The 23,504-nt window shown below is 39.9% G+C and overlaps 1 protein-coding gene across 2 annotated transcripts in view; it reads right to left on the bottom strand.

Annotated features, from left to right (window-relative positions):
- The window catches only part of TAF2 (TATA-box binding protein associated factor 2), a 113,729-nt gene that overhangs the window by 78,300 nt on the left and 11,925 nt on the right, over window positions 1–23,504 (bottom strand). Inside the window, exons 4-9 of one of the 2 annotated variants that reach the window (XM_014577326.4) lie at window positions 18,988–19,106; window positions 8,422–8,563; window positions 7,746–7,977; window positions 5,989–6,173; window positions 4,843–4,956; window positions 2,110–2,209 (exon numbers count right to left, since the gene is read on the bottom strand). In XM_014577326.4, the coding sequence (XP_014432812.1) occupies window positions 2,110–2,209; window positions 4,843–4,956; window positions 5,989–6,173; window positions 7,746–7,977; window positions 8,422–8,563; window positions 18,988–19,106 (892 nt within the window). Of the gene's footprint in view, window positions 1–2,109; window positions 2,210–4,842; window positions 4,957–5,988; window positions 6,174–7,745; window positions 7,978–8,421; window positions 8,564–18,951; window positions 19,107–23,504 lie in introns of those variants that run through there. The other variant, XM_014577327.4, reaches the window with a different exon arrangement.

Here is a 23,504-nt window from a genome sequence, read left to right as displayed (position 1 = left end):
GCTTTCGTGGGCACAACATCAAAACCAAATAAGATTTATTAAATTATTTTTATAGCCTAAGACTTAAATTCACAAAAGGATTTAAACACCTAATTGCTACTTTAAACACCTGAATCCCAGAACCAGGCCCCATTGGGATTCACAAAACTACCTCTTAGCTGCCACTGAACCCTGTTGGCTCCTAAACTCACTCAGCACCAGTGTTCCCTGAAAGATGTGTGTGTGTGCAGCCGCTCAGGAGAGATTCAAATGCTGCTCAGCTGATTAGCAGAAAGTCCACAGCTAAGTTTTGTTTCTACTGGTAGTGCATATTCAAGCATGCCTCAGTACACATAAAAGAATGTATTTTGCACGTGGATGAAAAATCCTCAAATGGATGGAAAAGATTAGAGGGAATATTACTCAGCACCCAAGTTTTTGTAGTAAAAGCTTCTTTCGTGCTTCTGTTTTAGCCTCTGTGCTCTCCAGCTGCACTCTCAGGCTACGTCTACACTGGCGTGATCTTGCGCAAGAGTTCCCGCGCAAGAGGGCTTACACCTGTTAAAAAAGAGCGTAGCTCTTGCTCAAGAAGCCCTCTCTTACCACGCCGTACTGTATATTTCCTTGCGCAAGAGTGGGAGGAAGAGTGGCAGTATGGACGCTCTGTGGATTCTTGTGCAAGAACGGCCATAATTTTGCAAGAAGCTGCAAGTGTAGACATAGCCTCAGTGTTTAGACACCTACGCCCCACTGCCATAAATGAACCATGGAAAGACAGATGCTCCTTGGCTTCACTTGCCTGCAGAGTTTGATCCAGTAAGCAGGCTTAGAGCTCTCCTATCAGATCAGGGCTCTGAATGAAAGAGTCATTGGAAACAAAAGAGAGAGAAGGATAATGATGATAGCCTGGTTAGCGGTGGAAACCCAGGATTCAGTCCTCTTGCTCCAATGATTTTTTCTAATGAAAAATTCTGGGAGCCCCACATCAAAATATTCCCCAGCCCAGCAATTAGGACACTCACCTAAGAGGTAGAAGATTCCTGTACAAAGCCCTTCTCCCACTCAGGTAGAGGGAGAACTTGAACCTGGGGTTTTGAACCTGGAGCCACTGGGCTCCAATGACAAAGGAAGGTCCTTCTCCTTCCTCTGCTTCTTGCAAAAAATGGTGTAGGATTATTAATGCTGAGAGGGTTTCCACAGAGGGAGAAGCCTCCTCTGGCCTGGCTGTAGGTGCCAAACTCCCTAACAATGGCTGAGACTTAGGACACGTCCCTCTCTTCCACATCATTCTTTGGCTAGCCTATGTGGGGAACTGCATAGAGTGTGATTTTTGTGAATCCTAGTTTTAGAAGCCTCTCCGCCTCCATTCATTGTACAGGAAGCGCAAATGCCTAATTCAGGCATGGTGAGTCCCAGTAATTTTCTAAAACAAAAGGAAAAACTATGTAGCACTTTAAAGACTAACAAGATGGTTTAATAGGTGATGAGCTTTCATGGACCAGACCCACCTATTAAACCATCTTGTTAGTCTTTAAAGTGCTACATAATTTTTCCTTTTGTTTTAGCAAGATCAGACTAACATTGCTACCTCTCTATTAGTAATTTTCTAGGCACCTAAAAGTTAAACACAACACTCAGCACTGCCATGCGTAAGTTCCTTTATGATTTAGCCCTAAAATAATAATAGACACTTTTTGAAAAATGATGCTATGTAAAAAGTTACTTGAGCCCCTATTGGGTTACTTCCATAGTTCAAAGAGAGATCCAATGGCAGTTCTAACACCACAGAAAGATGAAGCAGATTCAAGTAATATCTCAGGTTTAAAAATTATATTTTCCTTTTCTCCCTTGTTAATGGGAAAAAGACTAAAAAAAGCAGAAGAAACTGACTATAAAGGGGAAGCAATGACATTGACTGTGCACAAAGTAAAAGATTAAGAAAAATGTTGTTTCTAGATTTCTTTCATTAACACTTGTAACAACAGAAGATAAGTGGTCTTTGAGAAGTATGATTTAAGTGGACTATGTCCCTTTAAATTGTAATGCAAAACTGTATTGATTTCTAGCTTACCTTATAGTTATATTAAAATGTATGCATGCTTTACAATAACAAACCTGCCATCTCATTACCTCCTTAATCCAGTGGCGATATTCATTAACACCAAAGGTTTTTTTCATCCAAAGGCCATAAATATAGCCAGAGATTCCCTTCAACACCCACTCATCTGACCTGCAATAAGGGGGGGGAAAGAACCATGATGAATTTTGCCTTCATATGCAGGGTATTTTGAATTAGCAAGGAGCAGCTCATGCTTCATGTTTCACTGATGTACATGTTTCAGCTGGTTATATAATAAGTCAATATGAGCCTGATATCCTGTGAATCAATTTTGTACCTGGACAGGATTCGTGAAATCAATGAGCCAGTTAAAACCGTAAATTTCTTTTACAACAGAAGCTCAGATTAAAATATAAAATTTTGTTTAGCTGTAACAGTAATGAAGATAAGAATACTTACTAAAGCATAAAAATCAATATTGGTCTAAACAGCTTTTACTGCTTGAAAGCTATTTTAATGTGATGGATGAGTTTTAGATAGCATCATGTACAGAAAAGACTGCTGAAAAATAATCACAAGTATGTACAAATATGAAAGAAACAGTTCCTACTCAGCAGAATATCTCATCAATATTGAAGTCAAAATATATTTATTGATTCAGATTCCAACGCCAAAAGGGACCATCATGATAACAGTTTTCCTACATAATACAGACCATACAGTACTTTCTTAAAACAATTCCTAAAGCATATTTTTAGTTTTGCCATCCCAACCATCTCATGGTTAGATGCCTTTGAGAAGCATGTTCTGAGGAGGGATATGAATCTGCAGAAAGAAGATGTTTGGTGAACAATAGCAACAAATTCCAAGGACAAGTGTGGCATAAAAGGTGCAAAGATGTGAGTGGGAGAAAGCCAAAAAGGCCTTATCTATACCAGAATTTTGCCCCTATTGAAGTTATTCATGACCAGTCGAGTCTCCAGCACAGCTAAGATAATCAGAGCAAATAGTTCAGAATAGCATTGTCTAGTCTATACTAGGAGTTTGCACTGGTGGATTAAAACACTGGCAAGCCACTGATGACTGAAATATACAGCATAGACAAGACTTTATTTGAATGTTAACAGGCTGATGGACAGATGGGTAAGAAAAGAAAAAAACGCAAGACATTTTTGATGAGTTGTGTTGTAGTTATGAAGGTAAGGCATTTCCCATCCTAGTAAATGTGCCAAGACAATCCCATTCTCCTTGCTCCTAAACTTCTCCTTCACCCCTGTCAGCTCCCAGGCACCCTCACCAGGCTTGTTGTTGCAATCTACTAGTTCTCCCACTCCACAAGTCCCCTCTTGTTCATTCTGAAATCCAGTCAGGCTGCTTCCTCCTCCACACTGCCTGGGGACAGCAGGTGGCAATACTGACAGCACAGAAGAATCTCTGTGCCATAAGATCTAGTGCCAAGGAGTAGTATCTGGAAGCAACAATTGTAGGGATCATGATCAGCTCCTGCAGCTTTAATGTAGGTAGAATCTGCAGAAACTATATCTGCCAAACTCTTACAATATTTGCATAGTATAATTTTTTGAAGGCTTATATATTTACATTTTGGTAAATTTTCACAGGAATAGCAAAAGGCTCATGCTCAAACAAAGGCAATCTTTCGGTCTCATTTCAATTAGTGATGTAAAAGGTTACCGGGTAAGCATTAGCCTTCATACTTACTGGTTAACCTGAGGGCTGGCTGGGGTATCAGCCCCCTGACCATGGCAAGGCGGAGCCCTGGCCGGCCAGAACAACTCCTCACTCACAGTGCAGCAAGGCCCTGGCCGGCCAGAGCAGCCCCCTGTCCATCGAGGGCTGGGCTGAAGAAGTTCAGCTGCGGGGGACCCCAGGCACTGTACACCAGCCCTCCACAGTTAACCAATTAAAATTTTCATTTAAACTGGTTAACTATTTTAATGGGCATTTATATCCCTAATTTCAAGTCTTTGTTCCAAAACACACAGACTCTAGATCATCTCAATAAAACAGTTAAGTTTTCTTTTAAATGTGGGATAAAAAGTATTTTTCTCCTATCTTGTTTTCAGAAATATCTAAGCTATTTTTCTTAAAAATTTAAAAAAGAAATTCAACCTCAGGCAGACATCCAACATGGAAATTTTAAACCCAAATAGTTAAGGTTGGACTTTATAAAAAAACTTTCTTAAAAAAAAATCTTAATGGAAAGTGTTGGGTACCTTTAATTAAAGGCCAATTATAATGTGAGATTAGCCTACTCTGTGCATTTCTAAATACCCGGAACCACTGTCTACCATATCACTGTGCGGTATAAATTTTCTTCTGAACAGATTAACCTATTCCAGAACCAGAACTCACAGCTCTGATAATCAGCCTGCATAGGTCCAACAGCTACAGGTCTCAAAAGCCTAGTTAGGACCCTTCAGTCATCATTTTTTCACAATAAAAAAAAAAATTGTACACGTTTTTATCACTTAACCTCTAAAATCAGATTCTGATCTTCTGATTTACCGGTAATTCTTTTACTCGCTTTGTGCCCTATCTTATTCAGTAATTACCACATAAATTAGGACCAGGTGGGAACAATGTCTTCCCTTTAATTTTTCTTTCAGCAGGAAAACAAATAATTTATCTTGAATTCTTATTCACTGCATTGATCACAGTAACATAATCATTTGTATTATTTCTTCTAAGAATACTGTTTCAGCTACTATTAGGGTAAAATGCAAATTATACTTCCAAAATATCCTATTATCATTTTGTATGCACTACTGTTTTATGCTACTCACCAGGACATTCTGGATATAAAACAGCCAAAAAACTGCTGAGCCAGAGCCTGAGCTAAGTATCTCCTTGTCAGTGGAGTCTCATCTATAATCATTGCACTATGTAAGAGGTTTGTGCTAGACGAAAACAAAAAAGAACATAAGAACAATCTACAAGAGAAGGAAACACAACCAGAACAAAATATGAGATGTGGTACTTTAATTTCGGAATCTTTTACTCTTTTAGCAAGCAGAACTTACTTTGTCTTTTGCGTCTTCTAAATAACCTAAAACCAGACCTCTTCAGTAACCTAAAGATCTCTAGTTGTTTTCACATACAACGGTTAACATTTCAATGTTTCTGTCCCAAATGCAGAAATGATGCTAGCTTGGTTTTTATGTATTACCTGGGGAAACTCTATGGATACAAGACACCTTTTTGCAACCGAAGAAAAAGACAAATAAAAAATTGTCAAACTTCTGTAAGAGAGCAATTCTGCTTGCAGAAAGGAAAATGCAGCATTGCAAATGCTGGGTTTTGATTTGCTATTTTAAATATAAATATCTTTGCAAAAAAGTAGGAAACTAGAAACTTACTTTAAAAGACAGCAATGTGGACAAAGGCAAATATTTTCATACCTGGGTGCTTAAAGTCAGGCTATGAGGTCACTATGGGATGTGGACAATCCACACCTTTGAAATCAACCCCTGAAGTACCTAACTTTAGGCACCCAACTTAGAAACTTTTGGCCCTAATCTTCTCATCACCAGAAAAGGGGTGTTTTGTCTGTGGGTTATCTATCAACACACATTTTTAGACATATAAGTGTTCTAAATTAGGGATGTGAAAGTGTAAACAATTGCATGGTTAACCGATGGGGCTGGACTCACCTGGTTAACATGCATGGTTACACACAGCTGTCCCCCCACTCCTCTGGCCTGTGCTGCTACATTTGTATTAGGGGCAGCAGTGCAGGAAGTGCAAGTGCAGCCGGAAGCCAGCTTTTAAACTGGTTCCCTGCACGTACTAGCTCCTATGGAGCTGCCTGATTCACTGCAGTGTTACCTCTGCCTCCACCATTACATGTAAACATGTAACTGCTGAAGTTCTCAGAGGTTACAAGTTTACCTAAATAAACATATTTTAACATCCCTATTATAAATACTAACCTAAAAATACTCATGGAAGCATAAGCAGCTACTTCAACATATGCTTCATCTACAAAAACTGTCTTGAAACAAGAGTAAGGGTAGCGACAAGTAAGAATCTCTTCATAGAATTCAAAGACCTCATGAAGGTATGACGTGGTGTGTTTCAGTAATGGGAGAAGCTGTGGTAAACAGAAATGAGTCACCTAAAAACAAAACAAAATTAATTTAATGAGAAACTTAACAATATTTAAATATTAAATTTTAACATTATATAACATTTAAAGCAAAATAAAAATCAAACAAAAAACAGTGTTGAAGCCACAGGACTGTAACCAACAACTAGCACTTTTACATTTGTTGTAACAAGTATCATAGAAGAAAAGGTCACTGTGATGCCTATCTTAACTATCAGAAGTGCAACAGAAAAATAATTTGCTAAAAAATTATCATATAATGCAGCGGTTCTCAAACATTGTGATACTGAGACCCTCTTCTAAGTTGCTCGCGACCCCCCTCTAAGTTGCTGCAACCCTCCCGGGGGGTCAAGACCCACAGTTTGAGAAACGTGGGTATAATGAGTCAAGCTACACAGGTATGCAGTACTAAACTTGAAAAGTTAACCCATTCACCAATGTGCACTATAGGTCAATGCATAGAAACTATTTTGGATCAGGAAGTTAGGAAACTTTCCAAAGTATGCCTTCCTACTGATGTCTACCATTCTAAGGATTTTTTAAAAATCCATCAGGCACTTTGTTGAACACTATCTTCCTTTATGAAATAATGCATGATTTTATATTGGACAGTAGCTATTTCATTGAATGTTGCTATTATTATTTAGTTTCAACCATATTATAGCCTCATCCTACTAACTACTTTTTGTTATTGTTATTTCCCCAAAGGTTATTGTGCAACTGGTAATAACGGATCAGAATTATGACAATTCCATTGATCTCTGTGGTGTTCCACCAGTCAGGAGAGTCTTTGGATCAATGTCATTAATAGCCAAGAAGCCATTAAAACACTGCAGAAATGCCATTTCTGTTGCTTTGTCACTGGATTTTTCAGATCATTTCCACTGATTTTTATACTAGATATTACATTTCCCACCATATTTTTTTTTAATTAATTTAATCCTGTGAAAGTTATCAGGCTCTCAGCATTGGAGATTAAAGTTTTCAGTTTTTCCATAGATCAAATACAGCATAGACACCAATAGTATAGGTATGCCAACAATATCCCTCCCATGCTTGAACTTCAACCAAGAGGGACATATATGGGCCATTTCCTGGGGTGAAAAGGTAGTTTTCTACCTAGCTCAATTTGTCTGCCTAGCTCATCTTCAATCTCTCTGAGAATATAGGTAGGATTATAATAATAAATACTCATTTTGTGGACATGGACAACACAACAGGCCACCTTGACAGAGAATCTTGCTACCAATTTAGTTGTTCACATAAGCCACTGAACTAAGTGGCAACAACTTTTAATCACTATGAGCACTGACTTCTATCTAAACTTATTTGAAAAAGTATCCTTTTACCAATTCCAATTAATCTAATTCCCTGACTTCTACCTAGGATTTTATTTCAGAGATACAAAACATTACCAGGATTTATAAAAGGTACCTTTAGATCAGTATCAACCCATAATTTTACTAACAGAGACTGGTATATTAGTTGCATATCTTTCCTGGACTGATACTAGCTGGATCTAGCTGAAGGCATTAAAATAAACTAGTTCTCTAAAAAGCAGAGTCCTCTGAAGATTATTACCTCATGCATATATGGATCAACAAGGATTTCAAAGGGTCCTATAGCGAGAGAGATGTTAGAAGCTGCAGTTGGAATAGTCAGCATGTAATGAAAGGTCTTCTTTCTCATATCATGGGTATACACTGTTTCCACCAAATCTCCATTTGAGACAGCCACCATTGCAGCATCTACTGTATATTCTAGTTTCCATGTGCACAATTCAGAGTATGAATCAACACAAGGAAACCAAAATCTAGAAAAAAGATTAAGATGTTAAAAAGAAAATAATAAGAAAACACTACATACTTTTCTTTTTTATGACAACTTTTTCCTCTCCAATTGCAGGCTATATATATTTCTAAATACTTTGATATTTGGCATGCTAGCACCCCCACTCTACAGCTCTCACTGTACACCAACTTCACACAAGTTTGCCAGCAGTGGAAGCTTCTTTGCTACTGTTTCTCATTAAATTATGCCATGTAGACTTTAGAAATCTCCAGTGGTTCATTTTGTGCCAGACTCTGTCTGTTGAATTCACTCCAAACAGAAGTCTGAGATTAAACAACGGACATTTTCCATAAGAAACTAAATTGGAAAACAGAGGAATTATTACAAATATTTCCAATATGTTGAGATTCTGTTAGATACTCAAGATCTGTTATGCAATATAACATTTGAGGATTAAGATTCTTACCTTGTAGAATTTTGATATCCACAAGAAAAGACATGAGCCCCTCTCTCTGCCATGCTACCTTCTATATTGGGCACCACAAAATGAAGGCCTCCCTTTGGCTGGTCCAGAGAAAAATTTATGTGCACCTTTAGGCCTTTTAACTCTACAGCAGAAAGAAAGCAATCATGTGTTTCATATGTGTATAATAACAATACATATACAATTTATTTAACTGTGGGCTCTATCTTACAAGGCGATGAGTGTCTCAACTCTCATTAACTCAGGGGGGAGTGCAGAATACTCAGTTATTCAGACAATTGGGCCATTTAAAGCTTAAATAGTGCAATGTACCATCAATCTATTGAACTATTTTCTATAGTAAAGTATCATATTAATTAAAATCTTCACTTGTGATTCCATTTCACCTTCCAACTCCCTAATATTAAAATATCTTTACTCTTGTACTATAACTTCTGACGTTTCCCCAGATTACTGAAAATGTTTTCCACAAAACTTACATGCAATATCCACATTTTTATCACTTTTGTTCTCATTTGCACTACATTTATTAAAACATCCTACTACAGTAAGAACTTTGTAGGCAACTGCTATATATCTTTGCTTACATTTAGTATCTCAGAATCTGGTGTATGAACTTACTGTTATTGTTATTTATATTAAGGCTGACTGGTCAGAAATGAAATTCAAATGGTTTGTCCACTAGATTTCACCACAGTCTTAATATATCTGTGGCAGTATGTCAAAGCTTAAAATTGCTATCTGTTTAAACATTGTTTTAATTATCATAAGTAACACCTACAACAGTATAACTGAAATGGAAGAATAAAAATATTTCTCTTTCTAATTAAGTTTTGTGCATTTCACAGCACTGCATGCACAGACAGTTTCACTGATCCATTATCCTCAGTTTTCCACGTTAGTATGGAACTTTCACACGTTAGCAGGAAAATGTGCTTGTAAAACCACAAAAATTGATAGGCTAACTCTTTGGAAGTGCAGAACCTTAAACTATTTTACATATTTAACAGAACCAGTTTCAAATTATAAATGTCAAGAATTTCAGCAAACCATTGCTATGACATCTTTTATATGATTAAAATGCTTCACAAACATTATCTCTCAAAAATCAATGGTAGGACAAGAAAACAACACGACAATCTTAAAATATAAAAATGAGAGAAACTAAATGACCTGCCCATAGCCACATCAAATTAGTGGCAGACACTGACTTGAGTGCTTGAAAATGTGGTGCCAGAGAGCACTAACCACTCAGTCCCTGGCTACAATACCCAAACGGAAGAGACTGTCTGCAAGCAAAAGCCTACACGTTTGATCAATTATCTGAGTTTGGCACATTTTACTACATTATTCACCTTTATTTTGGAATATGCTTAGATGACTAGAATTAAATGGGATCCATATTAGAAAACAAAAGTATGTTTAGATAGTTACGGCTGTGTTAGGAAACATCCCATTCACAAACAATCTTAAAGTACAAATATGAAAGAAACTTAAACAACGAATAGTCCTGCAGCACCTTAGAGAATAACAAAAAATATAGATGGTATCATGAGCTTTTATGGACACAACCAACTTCTTGCAAATAAATAGAGAAAGAAAGGGGATGGTGAGGGAAAGAGAAGCAAAAATGGGAAAAAATATTGTGAATCATAGAACACTAGAACTGGAAGAGACCTTGAGAGGTCATTTAGTCCAGTCTCCTGCCCTCATGGCAGGACCAAGCACTGTCTAGATCATTCCTCACAGGTATTTGTCTAACCTGCTCTTCAATATCTCCAGAGATGGAGATTCCACAACACCACTGGGCAATTTATTCCAGTGTTTATCCACCCTGATAGGCAGGAAGTTTTTCCTGACACTCAACCTCAATTTCCCTTGCTGCAATTTAAGCCCATTGCTTCTTGTCCTATCCTCAGAGGCCAAAGAGAACAATGTTTCTCCCTCCTCCTTGTAACACCCTTTTAGATACTTGAAAACTGCTATCATGTCCCTTCTTAGTCTTCTCTTTTCTAAACCAGTTCTTTCAGTCTTCCCTCATAGGTCATGTTTTCTAGACCTTTAATCACTTTTGATGCTCTTCTATGGATCTTCTCCAATTTCTCCACATCTTTCTTGAAATGTGGTGTCCAGAACTGGACACAATACCCAATTGAGGCTTAATCAGCTCAGAGTAGAGCAGAAGAATGACTTCTCGTGTCTTGCTCACAACATCCCTATTAATGCATACCAGAATCGTGTTAGCTTTTTTTGCAACCGTGTCACACTGTTGACCCATGTTTAATTTGTCGTCTACTATGACTCCTACATCACTTTCAGCAGTACTCCTTCCTAGATAATCACTTCCCACTCTGTATGTGTGAAACTGATTGTTCCTTCCTAAGTGGAGTACTTTGCATTTGTCCTTATTAAACTTCATCCTGTTTACCTCAGACCATTTCTCCAATTTGTCCAGATCATTTTGAATTTCAACCCTGTCCTCCAAGCACTTGCAATCCCTCCCACGTTCGTATCATCTGCAAACTTAATAATTGTACTCTCTATGCCATCATCAAAATGTTGAAGAAGATATTGAACAGAACCGGCCCCAAAACAGACCCCTGCGGAACCCCACTTGTTATTCCCTTCCTGCATGATTGTGAACCATTAATAACTATTCTCTGAGAACAATTATCCAGCCAGTTATGCACCCACCAGGTTGTATTTGCCTAGTTTATTGATAAGAAGGTCATGTGAGATTGTGTCAAATGCCTCCTTACTAAAGTCTAAGTATATACCACGTCCACCGCTTCACAAGACTTGTTATCATATCAAAGAAAGCTATCGGATTGGTTTGGCATGATTTGTTCTTTACAAATCCATGTTGGCTGTAACCTATCACCTTATTTTCTTCCAGATGTTTGCAGATTAATTACTTAATTACTTGCCTCATTATCTTTCCTGGCACAGAAGTTAATCTGACAGGTCTGTAGTTTCCTGGGTTCTTCTTATTTCCTCTTTTATGAATAGGCACTATATTTGCCCTTTTCCAGTCTTCTGGAATCTCTCCTGGCTTCCATGATTTTTCAAAGATGATAGCTAAAGGCTCAGATACCTCCTCTATCAGCTCCCTGAGTGTTCTAGGATGCATTTCATCAGGCCTTGGTGACTTGCAGACATGTAACTTGTCTAAGTAATTTTTAACTTGTTCTTTCAATTAGAATGTCCGTGCTAAATGAAGCTTATAGAGTGGGTTCTAAGAATTCTTAAGTACCCGGTGCTTGGTTTTTTATGTCATTAGGATGTGGAATATAGCGAGTCATCCAATTAAGGTTTAAACCTCTACTGCAGGTGTCAAACTTGTAAATGATATCAAGTTCTGCAGCCTCTCTTTCAAGCTGGATTTGAAATTGACTTGTACTAATATGGTAACTTTGAGATCCATTAATGAGCGTTCGGTCAAGTTAAAATGTTCTCCAACAGGTCTGTGTGTGTTACTTTTTTGAATATCTGTCCCCCAAGGCTTGTGAGAGTGAGGGGTCAATTTCTAGGATAGGTTGTAAATTGCTGATAATGCACTGGAGGGGGCTTAAGTTGAGGGCTGTAGGTACAGGCAGTCCCCGAGTTACGCGGATCCAACTTATGTCGGATCCGCAGTTACGAACGGGGCCGTTCCTCTCCCTGGTCTCCAGCAGACCAGGGAGAGGAAGCAAAGCGGCGGAACACGTGGGCAGCGGACAAGGCTGTTCGCTGCCCACGCGCTCCGCAGCTTGGCTCTGCTTGGCTCTGCTTTGCCCCACTGTCAGCTGATCGCGCGCTCCGTGGCTTGGCTCTGTTTTGCCCCCCCCCCCATCCCCCTGGTCTGCAGACCAGGGGGAGGGGGGGGGCAAAGCAGAGCCAAGCAGAGCCAAGCCGCGGAGCGCGCGGTCAGCTGACAGCCCAGACGCGTCTGGGCTGTCAGCTGGCAGCACGCTCCGAGGCGTGGCTCTGCTTTGCCCCCCCCACTCCCCCTGGTCTGCAGACCAGGGGGACGGGGGGCAAAGCAGAGCAAAGCTGCGGAGCACGCGGGCAGCGGACAGCCCAGACGCGTCTGGGCTGTCCGCTGCCCGCGTGTTCCGCAGCTTTGGTCCCCGTCCCCCTGGTCTGCAGACCAGGGGGACGGGGAGCAAAGCAGAGCAAAGCCACGGAGCCCGAGGGCAGCAGGACAGCCACGGCGCATCTGGGCTGTCCCGCTGCCCCCGTGCTCCGTGGCTTTGCTCCGGACATCTGTGGTACAGCAGCTGGGGCGCTGCCGGTTGGTCCCGTAGCGCCGCTCTGGGCGCTACAGGACCAACCGGGCAGCACCCCAGCTGTTCTGCCCCAGGCGTCCCCAAGTCAGCCGCTGCTGAAACTGACCAGTGGCTGACTACAGGAAGCCCCTGCCCCAGGCTTCCTGGAATCAGCCGCTGATCAGTTTCAGCAGCAGCTGACTTGGGGATGCCTGGGGTTCTTAAGTTGAATCTGTATGTAAGTCAGAACTGGCGTCCAGATTCAGCCGCTGTTGAAACTGATAAGTTTCAGCAGCGGCTGAATCTGGACGCCAGTTCCGACTTACATACAGATTCAATTTAAGAACAAACCTACAGTCCCTATCTTGTACGTAACCCAGGGACTGCCTGTAATGACAAGTTGTGTTCTGTTGTTTTCTTTGTTGGACCTATCTTGAAGAATTTGATGACAATTTGATGACAATATTTTTTTCCCATTTTTTTCCTTTTCATTCCCTCCCCATGCCCTTTCTCTGCTATTTATTTGCAACCTGAACTCCTTTACTCCATTCATCTGAAGAAGTGGGTTGTGCCCGCAAAAGCTCATGATACCATCTACATTTTCTGTTAGACTCTGCAGGACTATTTGTTGTTTATTAAGTTTTTTCAGTTACAGACTAACATGGCTACCTCACTGAAACTTTTAAAGATATAAAAAGGTAAAGGGAAATACTTGTGCATTTCATTGCACCTCCACATTGCATAGAATGTTGTCAACTCTGACACTCCATAAGGTTTCATTTCCATTTCCCACAGATCCCAGAAAGGATTAGGTAACCCAGCTTGATCAAACATCCACTGTAAATACCACATTAGTTGTAGTACATTATGGACAGTGATGGAGACAATATGAAGATGAAAAGGAATGCACAAATCTTTCTGTGTTCAATAGTTATTCCATGACTGTTTCCTAGAGTGGGCTGTATCAATAAATAATAAATTACATAGTAATTTAAACAATAGTTAGAAAGGAAGTAATTCATTACTCTATATGTATGGTATTCTTAAATACAGGTTTCTGTCATTTCCCAAATTATTTAGTTAGAAAGAAAATACATTCAGCACTCCCAAATATTGGTAAGACAAATATTGTTCAGCAAGAGTTTTCTAGCTAAAGAATCAGCATTATAATAATTTCAAAACAGTTTCTCATAAATCAGGTGATACGTCAGCCTAAAATCTGTACAAAATATTAGCAAACTATCCCACATAACAGAAAAGAGGAGAGAAAGAAAAAATTTGTGTAATGGTGGTTCCTCTTAATGTCAATGTCTAAACTCTGTAATAGATACAATAGTGCTAGGCACTTTATAAATGTATATAAAGAGTAAAGCTATTAATACTAGGATGGAATTAATTATCTAAACCTGATAAACTAAATGTTTGGTATGGGTCTAGCACTATTTAGTTTATGTGGGTATTGTTGAAATTTATTGTACACACAGTTGCTCTCAAATGGCTGAAAACAGTAGGATGAAATGAAAAGCTGATACTGGTACCATGTATAACATAATTCTCCCCAATGAAGTACTAGCAAATACAATAAGGGTCAAGTATCAAAAGACACTATCATCACAGAAACTTAATCTAGGAAAGACTGATTTAAATATATCCAAGAAAATATATATTAATTGTTATACTGATGCTCTTTTGATTCTTTGTGAAACTAGTTAATTGTACCAGCACAGTTATTCCAAGTATACACATAAATTTACATTTCTTCTTCACCATATGTACTAGACCACCCACATATGATAATAAAATCTCCCACAATGTGACAGTCATAAGAAAAATGTATCTTGAAAAATAGATGAAGATATGGAAATACACATAATGTTATCAAAATATGCCAATTGGCTTCCATATTCCTTGATTTAGTTTATGAAAATAATTTTAGCATGCAAGATATTTGGCTTTTATTAACAGACTTAAAATAGAACTCACTAGAGGGGAGTAACTGACCCATTTTCTTAACTACTGCAAGGAAAACTTGAAGCCAGAAGTCAGAATGCCCTTTCCAATTATCCTTGTGAAAATGGATAGCTTCAGAAGACAGATGTTGACAGGTAAAACATTATCCCAAAAGCCTGTGCTTTTAGGGCAAAAGAGCTTTTTTTTTTTTTAAAGAAGCTCTTGTCAGTAATACGTAGTCTAGTTATTCTCATGAGTGATGTGTGACCAGGATCCACCAAAGTACTTGGGTGCCTAAACCCAAGAGCAAGTACTCCTCCCTCAATCACTCCTGTTGAAGCTCTTCCACTTTTGGATAAATAATCAGAGTATTGCATATGAGGTAGAAAGAGAAAGAATAAGACTCTAATGCCTGATGCTTATGGCATCCCCCAGAGTGTTTGGAGACCCAGGTACTAGTCTCCCTGCTCCGGTGATTATTTATCCAAAGCAGAACAGCTTTAACAAAACATCTCAGAGCTCAGTGGTTAGCACACTCTCCTGAGTCATGTGAGAGACCTTGTTCAAATCCTCTCTCACCTCAGGCAGAGGAAAATTCAACCCAGGGCCTTCCACATGCCAAGTAAATTTCTAACCACTGGGAGGAAAGTTATAAATATGGGCATCAATCACCATCTCTTCTTCTCATTTTGCATTAAGTAAGGCAGGTGCTTAATTCATTCTCAGTTAAAAAACACACAAACACAGCTTAGGCATCTAAATTCCATTGTGATCATCTACTCTGACCTCTTGTATAACATAAGCTATAGAATTTCCCCCAAAATAATTTCTCGAGCAGAGCTTTTAGAAAAAAATCCGTCCCTTGATTCAAAACTTGTCACTAAAGAAGAACCTACCAAAACTCATGCTAAATTGTTCCAATGGGTAATTATTCTCACTATTATCAATGTATGCCTTATTTCTCATTTGAATTTGTCTAGCTTCAACTTCCAACCACTGGATCATGCTAGGCCTTTTTCTGCTAGTCTGAAGACCTCATTATTAAATACTTGCTCCCCAAGCAGATATTTACAGACGCTCTTCAAGTAACCCCTTAATTTTCTCTTTCTTAAATTAAATAGATTGAACCCTTTCAGTCTATCACTATAAGCCATGCTTTTTAATCCTTTAGTAATTATTACAGCTTTTCTCTGAACTGTCTCCAATTCATCAATATCCTTCAGGCACCAGGAATAGGCACAGTATTCCAAAAAGAGTTGCACCAATGCCTAATACAGAGATAAAATAATCTCTCCAAATTCTCCTCTTTATGCATCATAGGATCACATCAGCTCTTTTGGCCAGAGCATTAAAATAGATGCTCACGTTTAGTTGATTATCCACCACATCCCCCAAATCTTTCCCAGAGTCACTGCTTCCCGGGAAAGAATCCACCATCCTTTAAGCCTGACCTATATTCTTTGTTCCTAGATGTATATGTTTTTAGCCATATGAAAATGCATTTTGCTTGCTTGTGCCCAGTTTCCAAAGTGATCCAGATCACTCTGATTCAATGACCTGTCCTCTTCATTATTTACCACTCCTTCAATTTGAGTGTCACCTGCAAATTTTATCAGTGATAATTTTATATTTTCTTCCAGGTTAGTGATAAAAATATTAAATAACACAAGGCCAAGAATTGATCCCTGAGAGACGCTACTGAAAACATGCCCATTTGATGATTCCCTATTTAAATTATATTTTGAGATCTATTAGGTAGACAGTTTTTAATCCATTTAATGTGTGTCGTATTAATTTGATATGTCTAGTTTTGTACAGAAGTCTATTACATGAAAATTATTATTTTTATTAACCAAACTTGCAATCTCATAAAAATATTAAATTAGGCTGACAGGATCTACTCTACAGAAACATCTGTAGACTTGTATTAATGACATTACATTATTCTCTGTTAGTTCTTTAATAATCAAGTGTTATGTCAGCTGCTCCATTGTCTTCCTTGGGATGCATGTCAGGCTGACAGAGCTATGATCACATGGATCATCTCCTTTACCCTTTTTAAAATTGGCAAAAAAATAGATTTCTTATACTCTTCTGGAATTTCCACAGAGCTCCATGATTTTTTGAAAATCAACATTAACAACCAGTGAGCTGCAGCTGTTTTAAGACACCTAGATGCAAGTTATCTGGATCTGCTGATTTTAAAATGTCAACTTTAGTTGCTTCTGTTTAATATTTTCCAGAGATGCTGGTGGAATGCAAAAAGGGTTATAAACATTTGAGGAGACTATATTATATTTCTCTTCTGTACATGGGGAGAAAACATGTACTGAACACTTCTGCATTTACCACACTATTGCTAATCCAACCATTTCCATCTAGTCAAGGATAATATCATTGTCAGGTTTCTTTTTGTTCCTAATCTCTCTCTCTATAAAAAAATGTCCTGCCAGACAACAGAATGATGTCATCACATCATCAGCATCCACATGCTGCTGCTGCCTGCCTCTGTCCTCAGCCGCTTGCTATGGCCAGCCTCAGCAAGATCCCCTCTGGGCATGGGCTGCTCCAGCTTGGGCTCCTACTACACGCCCTGGGGGGCTATGCCGCAGGGTGGGGGGGAGGGGAAGGGCTGCACCGCCGGGGCGGGGGGAGGGGAAGCTGCCTCACTCACCGCTCTGCCGAGACCCCCACACCTTCATTCTGCTCACTCACCCCTCCACTGAGACCCCGCACCAGTGTTTCCTCTAAGATTTTCCAACCATAAGCAGAGTGAGTTTTGGCTTGTGCACAAATATTGAGGTCACGTGCGCTGGTTTGGATGTGTGTCACCGTGGCACCCAATTTATTAACACTCATGGACACGTTTCTGGCCATTGGAGCAAGGTTTCCCCACTCCCCGCCATGCAGCATGTCCCGTTCCCAGCCACCAAAGCAGACCCTGCCCCCTGCCAGGTCCCATTCCCGGCCTGAGCCACCACAACAGGCCCCGGGCCCCCCTGCCACCTGGCAGCTCTAGCCACTAGAGCAGGCCTTCCCCTCCACCACACAGCCCCGGCAGTCTTGGCTCCCTCATCATGCCATTTCAGCCAGCCCCACCCATCAGAGCAGCTGCCTGCCATGCAAGAGCTGCTGTGCAGCTTGCCGGAGGACGTGGACAAGGGAATAATTTTGTGTGCGTGGCCACACAGGGCACACCTTAGCAGGAACTATGTCATGCACCCCACCCTGCTCACTCGCCCCCTCTGCTGAGACCTCCCCATCTCTACCCTGCTCACTCATACCCCCCAAGCCAACACCCTGCACCCCCAACCCCCTCATTCAGCCCTCCTGAAGCGGACACCCCACACCCCCAGCTCCCTCACTCCTTCTGCCAAGAACATGCACCCCCAGGCTACTCCTGCCTCCTCCTCCCTTGCCAGACACCTACCCCCAGAGAGAGGGGGGTTGTGAGTCTAGCGAGCAAGGGGCATAGCCACCTAGTATATTTTAAAAACTTATTTTTGCTGTTCTTATCTTTGATGGCCATAGACTTCTTATATCCTTTTGTTTATCAGTTTTCTATAATTGCTAACTTATTGCTATTCACTACTATCAACTTCCCCTCTCCTCCATGTGTTATACTTAAAGCATCTCCCCTGTAACCGTTATTCAGTTGCCTAACTCCATGAAAGAACAGCATTTTTCACTTCAGGTTGAACCTCTCTAGTCTGGCACCCTCGGGACCTGAACAACGCCAAACCAGAGAATTTGCCGGCCCATGGGAGGTCAATATTGTCTAGCAGTATTACCAACAATTCCACTGGTTATTGGGCTCTTAGAAGACATTTAAGGAAAATTAAAGCTAAATAATAGCACAGAACACTGAGATCCTGGACTGGTAACTGTAAACAAACTTTATGGGATCAGAGGAAATTTGGCCACACCCATGATACATGGACCTCCGGTAAACTAAAATCATTCCTGACGGATGCTGCCGGACCAGAAAGTACCAGATTAGAAAGTTTCAACCTGTGCTTAGGAAGTTCCCTGCCTAACATGCTAGCTTTCATGAATCCCATTCTCAGGTAGCTAACTAAGGTTCTGCAAATTGCATTGTTGCATCAGCTGTTGGTTAGGTGTTGTGAAGCTGAGCATTGCAACTTTGTGGATCTGGGCTTTTTATTCTTTCCAAAAAGGTGCCAGTGGGATTCTTTTTGTGGGGAAGGGGAAAGAGTCATTCAAATTAAATCTACATAACTGAATATATTATTTATGTTCACTTCAATCTAATGTCTTTCAGTACAAAATGCCCTGGCTATCAAATCTGCAGTACCTTAATTTAAGTATCAATATGGTCTCTACACTTTACCATCAACATGTTTCCATAGCTCCGAAGGAACTTTAATGCAGAGTTCTCCATTTCCAGCATCAGGGTCCACAGCACTGACTGCAGCAGCATAAGCGTTGGAAAAATAGTTTAGATTTCTCCTACGAGAAAGTAAAATCCATTTAAACTCTTATCATGAACATTAAAATACAGCATCAGCACAACTTATATTATAATGCTCTCTGTTTGCTTTGGCTTCTATTATAATATTAATTTGTATAATTCTTGAGATGATTAGCATTAAACAGAGAAATTTAAACATACAACAAACTGAAAGTATCAAACAATAATATAGGCTGAACTTCTCTAGTCTGGCACAATCAGGACCTGGCCAGTGCCGAACCAGAGAATTTGCCAAATCACGGAAGGTCAATATTGTCCAGCAACGTTGCCAACGCTACCACCATTTATGGGTCTCTTAGAAGACATTTAGGGGTAAATTAGAGCAAAATAACAGCACAGAACACTGAGGGCCAGGACTAGTGGCTGTAAACAAACTTTATGGGACCATGGGAAACTTAGCTGCACCCATGGTAAGTAGACATCCAGCCAACTAAAATCATGTTGTACCACGGATGCTGCCGGACCAGAGTGCGCCAGACTAGGAAGATTCAACCTGTACTGCTTCTTGGAAAAAAAATCAGACTTATAAACATTTACTAAAACAGAAACAAAACACAGAAACAACTAAGTGTCTACTTCTTAAAATAATCTGAACGTATTCAATGTAAAAAAAAAAAAGTGACAACCCATTTATTAGCACAAGTGAATTTCTAAGGTCAGTGTGGTGAAAAACATGTTATGTTTTTAAGCCAGGATTTTCAAAAGCAGGAACTTAGTTAGACTTCAAACTAATATTTTTCAAAACATTTAAGCACTTAATTGCTCCTGAAAATTAGAGGATGTTCAACATTTTGAAAATACATTCATTTATTTAGGTGTTTAAATGGTGCAGTAGAAATCTAATTTCAGATTCAATTGTGGAAAATATTAGACTAAATATATATAGTACTTCTCAGAAATCAGATTTAAAAATCTAATTCTCACCAACAGGGAGGAATTGGTTATGAATCTGAAAATAGAAGGACAGTTGGGTGAAACTGATCATGAAAGGACAGATGTCATAAATCTAAGGAAAGAAAGGAGCGAGAGCAGCAAAATAAGGACAACGTACCTAAAAAGCAGACATTAAAAAATTTTAAACTCTGATACCCAGAAAGATACTAAAATAAATAAATTATAAGTTTGTAAGAATTTAGAAGATAATGAACTTATCTGGAATAGCCAGCATGGATTTATCAAGAACAAAGCATGACAAACCTACCTAATTTCCTTCTTTGACAAGGTTACTGGTTTAGTGGATGGGGAGGGGGGAGGAGGGGAGAGAGAACAATACATTTAACTAGTTAAACAATTAAATAGGAATTTACATCCCTGCTCTGGACAACACAAGCCTAGGATGCAGCTTTTAAAAAAAAAATCTCAATACTTTTCATAAAGAACGACCACTGGCATGATTTAGTGACAAAGGCAATCAGCCAGGTTTATTGCCCTTAAGGCACAGTATGAGCAAACCTGTAACTACTGAGCTGTGACACTACAACATAAGTGCCCAGGTTCAGTCAGCAGCGGGAATTTCTGTTGTCCCCTTGGCTACACAAATGGATAAGGCAAGAAAGTTCAAAATTTATATACTAAGAAAAACTATTTACATACCACCTCATGTCTTTCATGACATCTGTTTGTTACCTCCATTTGTATCATGCTCCAGGTGTCTTAAGCAAAACATCCTCGTATCTGGTCAGGATGTTCCGGGGCTAATTTCTTTGGAGAGTGTTCTCACACATACCCAATACGTGTTGCTTCTCAGGAATGCCTGTGCTTTAGCAATGGTAGCAGTACTTGTGCCAAGGTTATATTTTGGACAGTGAACTTGTAAACATCTACTTTAAAACATGGCCTAATTTTGGTTCATAACTTCTGGTTCAGAGATTTTGCACCAGACCAAGTGGTCCAAGCTTTCTCTTGCTCCTACAGTGGATGCAAATGTGGTTGAAAGAACACAACCAAAGAATAATTATCAATGGTTCACTGTCAAACTGGGAGGCCTTATCCACTGCAGGGATGTTAAATATCAGTTAACTGAATAGTCAATTAACCTCGTTAATTCCTATCAGGTAGTCGATTATTCTATAGTCCCCGGGCAGCCCCTGTCCGGGTTCGAGAGGTCTGAGCTTGCCTGCCCACCTGGCTCCTAATACACTTTAAAAGCAGAGCCACAGCGGAGGTTGGTCCAGGACCCAGTGTAAGCTGGGACTGAGCTGGGTTGCTGGCCAGCCTGCTAAAAAATTTACTGGCAAGGGGTGGGGGAGAAATGCATGTAGTCTATAGCATTAAACCTATAAGCTTTTGCTTACTGGTTAATCAGTTAATCGACTATACTATTACATCCCTAATCCAGTGGGAAGCAATAAGGTCAATAATATTCAGTGTTTTCATTAATGACGTGGATAATGAAGTGGATAATAAAATATGTTGGTGATACCAAGCAGGAAGAGTTGCCAAGCATTTTGGATCACAGAATTAGAATTTAAAACTACTGTGACTAATTGCAGAACTGGTATGACATTAACAAGATGAAATTCAATAGACAAGTGCGAAATACTTTAATTAGGATGGAAGGAAGAATCAAATGCACAACTACAAAGCGTGGAATAACTGGTATTGCTGAAAAGGATCTGTGGGGTTACAGTGCATCTCAAATTGAATCTGAGTCAATTATGTGCTGCAGTTGTAAAAAAAAAAAGAGGCTGACATCATTTTTGGGTTAATTAACTTGAGTGTCATATGCAAGAAACAGCTGGTAATTGCTCCACTCTCATTAGCACTAGTGAGGTCTCAAATGGAGTACTGTGGCCAATTCTGGGGTGCACTTTAGGAAAGATGTAAACAAATTAGTGAGAGTCCAGAGAAGAGCAACAAAAATGATAAAAAGTTTAGAAAATGTGACCTACCAGGAAAGGTTAAGAAAAGGCCAAGTAGCCTTGAGAAAATGAGTCTGAGGGAAGAACCTGGTAAGTTTTCAAATATGTGCTTGTTAATGGCTATAGTGAGCAGGATGACAATCATTTTCCATGTCTACTGATGGCAGGACAAGAAGAATGTGTTTAACCTGCACAGGGGAGACTTACCTTAGCTATTAAGAAAATCTTTAAAGCTAGTCAAGCCCTGGAATAGGCTTCCAAGGGAGGTCATGAAATCCCCATCAATGATGGTTTTTAAGAACAGTTTGGACGCAACAATAATAAAGGATAGTCTAGGTATATTTGGCTCTGCCCCAGCACAGTGGGATGGACTTAATGAATTCTCATGGTTCATTCTAGCTTTCATTTCTATGATTTGTGAATGAAATAGGTTTTTAGTTTGGTAGTCTTCTTCTCTGCCTTGCTTGCTGGATACAAATTGCTATACTTTGTGTTTTTCACACCAAGAGTTGTATTGAATGTTAAAGCTTTTACTTTAACTCACAAAAGCACAGAAATTCACAGTTAAAATTCAGTTCTCCAATAGTATCTGGCCATACCTATCCCATCATTAACATTATCCAATTTGCATCCTTTGCCCATAAATACTAGAATTTTTTGGTCAAGTTTGAGAGTTTTCTTGATTTTCTGGTTTTAAATCATATCTTTAGTTTTAAAAAAAACTGTTAAAACTCTGAAGATCAATAACACCTTCCCAGTATAAATTTACTTCTACAGACTTGCTCATTGAAGATTGGGTGTGCAACAATACACCTTAAAGTATATTTTAAATTACTCGCTGTCTTTTCTCTCAAAAGTATCCAAAGCACTTACAAGCTCACTGCCAATGAAATCCAGTTATTGTGGGGATGGAGGGCTGTAGCCCAGCAGAAAGCCAAATCATAATGCTTTGCACAACAGAGGGGCATATTTAAAGGAGGGATGTTAAATTTAGATTAATAGACTAATCGAATACTCAATACAATTTGCATTGACTATTCCATTAGTTGATAAGGGAACCTCGCCTTTGAAGCGTAGCCAACAGCCCCAGGGCTGTTGCTACACTTCAAAGGCAAAAGCAATGCGGGGAGCACTGGGCCAGTGGAGGACTGATTGAGACCCCTGCTGTCCCCTTGCTCCCTATGGCGTTGTTGCTTTGAAACGTGGCACGAAGACGGGGGCCAGCTGGGGAGTCCTGAGCACTGGCTCCATGCGGCACTGCTGCATGCTGCATGGGGCTCCTTGCAGCGCTGACACTTTGAAACGCCACGGGGAGCTCCACACAGTGTTTCAAAGAGGAAGAGTCACATGGAAGCTGGAGTCAGTGGCGAGTCCCTAGCTGACCCTGGCTCCATGCAGCACTGCTGCTCTGAAGCCTCCCCTTCTCTTCCTCCTTCCCCGCTGCCTCTTTCTGATAGAAGCAGCAAGAGGGGGGAAGCAACTAGTTGACTAGTGAATTGACTATTGGATAAGCTT

Source organism: Pelodiscus sinensis, chromosome 2 (assembly GCF_052426305.1).
Source record: "Pelodiscus sinensis isolate ZL-2025 chromosome 2, ASM5242630v1, whole genome shotgun sequence".
NCBI lineage: Eukaryota > Metazoa > Chordata > Testudines > Trionychidae > Pelodiscus > Pelodiscus sinensis.
This window is presented reverse-complemented; position numbering and strand designations above follow the sequence as displayed.